The sequence below is a fragment of the Pyrus communis genome, chromosome 7 (assembly GCF_041283825.1).
Source record: "Pyrus communis isolate YQ-2024b chromosome 7, ASM4128382v1, whole genome shotgun sequence".
NCBI classification, from domain to species: domain Eukaryota; kingdom Viridiplantae; phylum Streptophyta; class Magnoliopsida; order Rosales; family Rosaceae; genus Pyrus; species Pyrus communis.
The window spans coordinates 16,245,311-16,253,936 of NC_142571.1; the positions used below are offsets into that span (position 1 = coordinate 16,245,311).

Consider the following 8,626-nt stretch of genomic DNA (forward strand, 5'->3'; position numbering starts at 1 on the left):
TTACTTTTTATTATCCTGCTTGTAGTCCGATACTACACCAAACGTATCATTAAGTTAGTCCAGCTTAGTCTATTCTAAGTCAGTCCAACTTAGTCCCTGAAGTTAGTCTAGCCCGAGATAATCCGGTACAACAAACGCACCTTATGTGAATTTGGTTTGGGGTGGATAACCATTGTTTTCCATTATTGCCCCTTTCACATGCATTTGCTTAAAATGGAATCTAAGGGGGATGTATTCAATTAGGAATTTGAGATATTTTAATAGATTTATAAATCCATAGATTTTTATGAAGTTTAACTAATTTGTAAAGATTCCATGTAAAATTTTAATTCAATTCTCTCGAAATCTCATGGAATGAGATTTGTGAATGCTTAAAATACACTATAAAATTTCTCTAATTCCCTCTAATTCCTCAACTTTTCCAAATTCTTTAAATTCTAATTTTAATTGAATACACCTAAAATGTTATAAACTTCTTTAAAATTCTAATTGAATACACCTGAATTTCTAAGAATTTTAATAAACCATCTTAAAATCCTGATTAAATACACATTGAATTTCAGAAAATCACTTAAAATCCTGATTGAATATCCCTAGATTTATTAAAAGAATTAAAATCCCTCAAAATTCCAATTGAATACACCCCCTAAGTAACAATTTTGGGGAGGTACAATACAAGACGACAATTTCCAGGACAAATAACAAGATCACGTATCTTCCCAAATTCCACACGTTAATGGGAGAAAAATTGCAAATTTCACAGTCAAGGTTGCTACAAAGAATTTCTCTCAATTAATGTCCAACTGGTTACAAGCAATGATTATACAAACTTACAAATAAAAAGAAACAGCAATTAAATCAAAACTCCGGTATGATATGAGCAGCTTAAGGGTGCAAGGTAAGAATATTATGCCCCCTCCTCCCTCCTCTATACTTCAGCAATCCCGAAGCTCCGCCCCTTTCCACTCCCTTCTCCACCCAAAATAATACCATACCATCGGAGGTTACAAATGCTGCACAAAATCTCCACAAAACCTAATAGAGAAACCCATCCACTACACAATCTCCTCCACCAACCTATTTCCATCTTCTGAAATGTCTTTGTTAAGCAAACAAGGCGAGAAAACCGCAATCAGTAGTGGGTTTTTTCTTAGGCAGGTCAAAAAATCTTCCTTGCTGATTCTTCCATCATTATCAGAATCAAATAGATTGCACAGTCCACGGACCTGCAAGCACTCAATTAAACATTAGTCATCTTGCAAAAGGGGCAACCTGAAGATGTTTCATGGTAATATATCTTGAAAATCCTAGCCTAAAAGGGTATGGCCATCACCTCATCCTCATTCAAATCCGGGATTGCATGTCCGATGGACTCTCCAAACTGATTGAAAAGCAATTAAGAAACAAGGAACCACATGTTGATTCGTCATAAAAAAGTTATGTGGGGACTTGCAAAAGGAAAAAAGAAGGGAAATCAGTGCAAGCAACATACATTTTGTTCTGAAACGTAGTCATTCTCCCCAGAAACACATTCAGAAAAGGCTAATTCACAGGCTCTGCGGAACAATGGCCGCTTAACGACATGCGCTGATCCAAATAAGAACTGAAAGCAACAGAATGATATGATTATGCTCAACTTGGTATCATGGCATTTAGCATTTAGAAAAGAAAAACCAAAACCAAAACAGATGCGCAAACAATTGCATCTATAGCCAATTCTCATATATGCGCGAGTAATAAGTTATTCCAGTTGTGAAACTAAATTACTTGGTATCTAACCAAATATGAAATATACAAAGCTATTACGGTAGTTCAATATATGCCTGTCAACATGTATTGAACTCTCTAAAGTAACTTTGTGGATTTCTAGAGAGGGCTTGGGGGTGTTCGATTACCTGCTTAAACGTTATTACTCCATTTCTCTCAACATCCATGAATGCAAATATCTGTGACACAAAATCTTTCAATGAGAATGACGGAGAATTGAAAGTTAAATCCATTCGTGAATACATTTGACATGCTGTGATGCCCAATCACGTGTATACTTTGTACAGTCAGAAACAAAAAGCAATCATGGTAGTTTAAAATAAGGAAAAGACAACAGACGAAATAAAAAAAAATAAAAAAAATAGCAGAAAAGTTATCATGCATTCTCTCCATAATTAAAGCCTTTTGTACAACATGTTCCCCTGTCCTTGTACATTTAGACACCATTCCAACACACTAACCACTAAGCTAGTTGTAATAGAGGATACTGAAGTAAGTCCACAGGAGGAGGACAAACACTTGGAGCAAACAATTGCAGCATATAGACAAAAAAGTAACTTCACCCAAGGGCCAAGAGAATGGTATCAAAAGCCATGCAACCATATTTCTATCCTAGAGGAGAAAAAAAATTAGGGTGCTTTGAAGCATCAATTCATGTTACGTCTACCAACTCTTACTATTCTAAATCCCATACATGTACACATGATTCTGATGTGGATATCTCTTATATTATATGCCAAAGTTCATATCAGAAAAGCTAGAACATATCATATAACCTTTCTAAACTCTAAAACTCAGCATTAAGTTCAAGTGGTAGCAAACCAAGAGATAAGAGAAATTGTTTAGCACAAAACTATACGGCAACTGACCTCTTTGGAATAGCTACAAGCCTTGAGTCTTAGCACCCTTAGGAAATCATGGTAGTGAACATGACCTCTGCAAACAGGACACAACAATAAGAATCCTAGATGTCTTGTGTTTGCAATAGGTTTTGCATAGATTCAAAGCTCTAGTACGTTAAGCATGTCAAATGGCGCAGCATTTAACTAAATTATTAGCTAGAAATCTAGTTACTAAATGATGTTAGATGCATTGTTCAAGGTTCTCAGCATTGTTAAGTGAAGTATCGAAGTTGCAAACATAAGACAAGCTTCACGAATGACATTGTACAAACATGAAAAGAAAAAAAATATAATCAAAACGCATACAAAATAGAAGCAGGATGAACACATACATATGCACCCTTTTGGTTTTCTTGGTTGGCAGAAGGACTGATATTTGCCCAATAGCATTTAATATATTGTCTTGAACAAGCAATCTTACCATAACTAATTGCATTTATCTAACAAGAATTTCCACCATACGTGGTAAGATCATATGGGGGGAGGGAATATACTTACAAGAAACAAGGTGGAGATAAAAACTATATATGAACCCTATTCAGATGACAGATGCTAAATTTAAATAACCGCGTCATTTTCTTAATAATAAAAATAATAATAATAGTTGACGAACACCACTAGCCAAAAGGGCGATGTAGGGACAACTTCACTTTAATAATAGTTTCACGAATACCTTGGGTCTGGATTCATACAAAGAAACTTATCTAGAAAGTCCACAGCCTCCATGCTGCTTATATGGAGTAACTGAAAAACAAGACATAAACTCTATCAGGTCTCACGTATATCGTTAAACAAAGCGAAGGGCACAATAACGAATAGATAAAGGACATAAAACTTAGACACTCTTGTACTGGCAGCAGATAGAAATAGCATATACCATGTAAAAAGTTAATGCATCAGCCTATTAAAAGAGCTATTAAAAGTTAATTTCAAACTACTATAACTTCTCAATGCCTTGAATCAATGAACTAAGTAGGATAATATTGGCAACTTTATCCTCACCCTGGTATACTTGTGAACTATTCTGTTTTCAAATACAGTCCCACAAGCAACACGGTCATGACCAAGGGAATTAAATAGTCATCTTATACCATTTCAACAGACTTGCCCTTATTTACTGAATGCTTTTATAGGGCATATTTGATCAGATCTATAAGTGTTAATGGCTGATTTTGCAAATCATCCACAATTTGAAAAGTATTCAGAGGAAATATATGAGGTGCAAGAAAATATTAGATGAATCTCCAAATGTAACTTTTTTCTCAGAAAAGGACAGAAGTTATTTCAACCATATAAGCTGAATGTCGCTCCTGTGGACATGTCCAAAATCAGTTCTATTATCTAAAACTATATATGTTAATCTACACACCAGGATGCACAGCTATGAATTCTCTTGAAGTTTTATAATATTATATATGTATAAACAGACAGAGAGAGAGAGAGAGAGAGAGAGAGAGAGAGAGAGAGAGAGAGAGAGCAATTATATGCAATCACTTACTGACTTTACACTTGCCATTTCAACCATATACACTGAAGGTTGCTCCTGTGAACATATAGAAACGTTTAGTGTACTATAAATAGGTTGTGAATAGCTCTTAAACCATTTAAACATAAATTAAGAAATAGAAGCTCATTTAATTAACCAAGATGTTTACCAGTTTCAATTTTAACTGAGATGCTTTCATGAGAAGCATTAAATCTCCATATGAATGAGACGTCTGTACAACGTTGAGTGCAGTTGCAATAGCATGACTAGTCTGCACATATTCATACGTGCCAACGTCTATTAATAATCTACAAAACAATGGCAGAACAGAAAATGTGCAATGCAAAACTAAACTCATGGCTCAAGAAAAACAGACAGCAGATTAATTTCACCAAGATTCTCACCCTCTCCGAAAAACGGGTAGCACTTTCTTTCTTGTTATCAAAGAGTGAAACAACAGAAAGGTACTCTACCTGTTCAATTCAGATCAAAATAACTAAATCAATGCCGATGCAGTACAAAATGTTATAACACCACACAGTGCATCAACCCCAATCAAATAGGAGAAAGAGATTACCTCCATGAAATTGTGAAACTGTGTGAACATTCTAAACATGAGCTTTGCCAAAGAAATGTGCCCCCTGAACGGTATTTCACATGAAAACATTAATAGATACCACTGAAGACAGCACCAACAGAAAGTTTCAAATTAGAAAAGTGTCCTACCAGGATTGATCAAAGTGTACATGGGGATATCGTACGACTACTGGTTGGATGGCAAAACCAGGGATGAATGCACCAAGCTCAAATGAAATGAGATATCTCCCGTTGGTTGTGGTTCCCTCGGGAAATAAAAGAACTCGAGGAAATCTACCACATGAAGCTTTTCTCTGTATATTTTAGATCCTTGAAAGCACATTTCTGTATCAAATAGCTTATAAAAGTGATAAAAACACTTGACTTTTTATCTCCTACACTATTATAGGTTCATACAATTACATCCAACATGCAACTAATTAACCGAAGATAAATACCTAAAAGGTGAAGTACAAGTATTCCAGCTGCAGTTGGACTAAAAAAGCGTGTATGTACTACATTCTATGGAACACATGAGTAAGAAATACATTAACATAGTGATGCAGGCTAAAATCTCACAGAATACAGTATCCAAGTCAAGACATCTAAGAACTAGACCACATCACAAGGAATACAATTATAGTTTTAAGGAAACAACAATTTACAGTTGAAAGAGAGATGTTTCAAGGGCATCCAAACTTTGAAAAAAAAAACAAAAAAAAAAGATCAACAACATAAAACAAAAAAAACTTAGTAATTATAAGAAGGAACACAGAAGCATATATGTGCTTACTTCTATAATAAACGACAGGCAGTGACAATGGTTGCCAACCTATGATTCTAAACGGGTTTATAACTTACTAATAAAATAGGGATAACCAAGAACTAACAGAAACTTTTTACCTTGATTTCACTGACAGCATGCTTCCTTGATGATGCTGAAAACCTGTTAACATATATTACCTGAGAACGTAAAACAATAAGGCAAACAATGAGAACAGAATATAAATTCTATCAACTAAAGAGAATGTAAAAAGTTTGCTAGCAAATGAAGTGCAGAATTACTGTGAAGTTACCTGCATTGCTCTGATGATCGTCCCAACAAAAGGTAGGGAATCATGGGATTCGGATGCCACAATTGTAGGGAATAATTCATAGAAATAGAAGATAGGTTCAATAAAAGACACATGGTTAGAAACAACTATTGGAGCAATGTCTCGGGGAGAAGGTTTTCCTTTCCGTCTTATCCAATGGTAGCTGCAACAAGAGGTGCAAAAGGGAAAAATCAAATTTTTAAAAACTACGAGGAAACAGAGATTAAAACGAAAATCAACTATAACATGAAAGAGATAAACTATCAAACGATTACCACCGGTTATCATTCCGCTCCAGGTTGTATTTTTCAATTTTCCAAGAGAATTTAATAGTTTACTCCAATACTCTCCTTATCCTTCCTTTCAATTGAATCTAATAAAACCATTCACTTCACTTCGATTGCAGCAATTAAATCTCCAAAAATCAAAGTTCACTTTCCTTGCTCAAGTTTTCACTTTTCAGCATCCAAACAGACCAGAATCCTAGGCTTCCATCTGACCCCTTCCAATCAAACTAACTACTTCACTTCAATTAAAATAAAAATTCCAAATTCCACTTTCTAGTCCATTCCTCCACTTTCCCAGCAACCAAACACAGCTAAACCAACCCAGAACAGAATAACAAACAAAATAACAAAAACCCAACAAAAATTATCATTAAACTTACCCAAAAGCGAAGAGAATGCATCGAGTACAGACCCTAGTGATCCACATAATCCTGCACCTCCACCTCGGCATAGGGCTCTTCTTATCCTTCCACCCCTGAAGAGCCAATTTCGTCGCCAAAAACCCAATCAGCAAAGACGCCCCAAACAGCACCAGCCGAACCAGCGCAATGGGCAGGCAAATTCCGATCTTTAACCACTCGTAAATACCCGTAATCTCGAGGGTGTGGTTCCGAAACGGGTCCGCGGTGGTGGAAACGGGCACGGTCAACCCATCGGACCCGAGAAATGCAAATGGGTTGCGAGAGTGGTGGTGGTGGTCGGCGCTGGTGCTCTGATGGGTGTGGATGCCGTTGTGGTTGTGGTGGGATTCGGTATCGGTGTCGTCTTGGATGGTGAGGATCAAGTGGGGGTGATCGGAAGGTGGAGGAGAGAGGAAGGGGGAGGTGAGATCGTTGTCTGCCATTACTGTGGGTGTTTTTTCTTGGGGGAGCAGAGTAGCAGTAAGGCCAATGAAGCTCCACGCTAGCTTCCGTAGGTAAGAGAGAGAAACAAATATTTACGAAGGGTTCGTACAACGCTATTGAAGGCATGGATCTCTCTCTCTACATGCGGCGGAATATTATTCGGTGATGAGAAGATCAAATTTTTTAAATTAAATTTACAAATTAAATACGTGTTATCAAATTTGAATTACATTATTGATAGTCTCGTTCTCGTAAATAATATTGTTTGTTAAAAAAAAAATTGCATCACCAATAAATAAGTACGTTAATAACACTTAAGTAATGACTAATCATCAACATCCTCATTATCTAGTTTACAAAGTTTTGTTTAAAAATTTAATCTCCCTAATATTATTTATTTCGCCGCGTTTTCTTAATATTTTATTGGAGAATACAAATTTACTTATGTAATGTGATCAAGAAATTTGCTTATCCACCCACTTATGATCAATATAATTTTTATTGTATAAATTTTATAATCAGAATCATATATTCTTTGTCATCATCGAAGAGCACCTCTACAAGACTCAAATCCTGGCCTACATCCTTATGGAAAATGCTAGGAAGTTTACATTTTTATACAACATTCGTGTGGCAAGCGCTGGTACACCAATTTGGTATATGTTGGAACTAGGCCTGGCAATTCCTGACACGACACGAAATTAACAGGTGTTCGGGTCGACACGATAACGAATCGGGTCATTATCGGGTAACCCGATAAGCACCTCTTAAGATAACGGGTTGATTCGGGTATACACGTGGGTAACACGATACACGATAAGCAGAATATTATTTTTATAATTTTATAACCCTAAAAAAATGCTGTAATAATTATATACATTAATTTAACAATTTTATACCCCTAAAAACTATAATAAATATATATATATATATATATATATTAAATTAACTATAAAGTCTATAATAATTCTAATAATTATATATACTATAATAATTATACCCCCAAAATATTAACTATCTATAATAATTATATAATTATATATTTATTTATTTAATTTTGAATTAAATTTTATAAAAACTATAATAATTATTAATTAATATGCATGATGCATCCATTGATTTGATTCCATTCCATTCCTGCAGTCCTTTTTGAAGAAAAATAGAGGGAAAATGAAAATGATAAGAAAAGTTGAAAATGAAACAAAAAAGTGAGGGAATTAGGGAAAAGTGAAAATTATAAGAAAAGTTGAAAAGGAAACAAAAAAGAGAGGGAAAAATGAAAATTAATAAAAGTGGTGAGAAATTTTTTTTTTTTTTTTTAAGTTATTAACTTTTTATCACACATATGACATATCTCACTATTTTTATAATGATACATGTGATATACTACTCCGTGTACCAGTCAATTATACGTACAAAATAAATAGATTTAAATCTACTTAATAAATAAATAAATATATATATGTATATATATATATATATACACACACCATTGGAACTTGATGGGATACGAATTCTTTGAAACTAATTTGAACGATCCCAACAATCAAACTTGTTTGTATATGCTTTGAGATCACATCAGCAAAAAATCGCAAAAAACAAACATTCAGAGATCAAGTAACGTGACAAAACTTTTCGACGCTTATAAACGAAAAATCACGATTTAACG

The 8,626-nt window shown here is 34.8% G+C and overlaps 1 protein-coding gene across 1 annotated transcript; it reads right to left on the bottom strand.

The window, feature by feature from the left end:
* Nucleotides 1-712: 712 nt before the first annotated feature.
* On the bottom strand, nucleotides 713-7,097 carry LOC137734703 (lysophospholipid acyltransferase LPEAT2). The gene is made up of 14 exons (XM_068473964.2): nucleotides 6,493-7,097; nucleotides 5,808-5,988; nucleotides 5,635-5,694; nucleotides 4,882-5,045; nucleotides 4,733-4,796; nucleotides 4,560-4,628; nucleotides 4,325-4,426; nucleotides 4,168-4,212; nucleotides 3,343-3,413; nucleotides 2,637-2,703; nucleotides 1,896-1,946; nucleotides 1,493-1,603; nucleotides 1,334-1,381; nucleotides 713-1,226 (listed from the first exon to the last, which is right to left on the bottom strand). The coding sequence occupies exons 1-14, from the start codon at nucleotides 6,954-6,956 to the stop codon at nucleotides 1,056-1,058; spliced, it is 1,668 nt and encodes a 555-aa protein (XP_068330065.2). The 5' UTR covers nucleotides 6,957-7,097; the 3' UTR covers nucleotides 713-1,055.
* Between the last annotated feature and the right edge of the window lie 1,529 nt (nucleotides 7,098-8,626).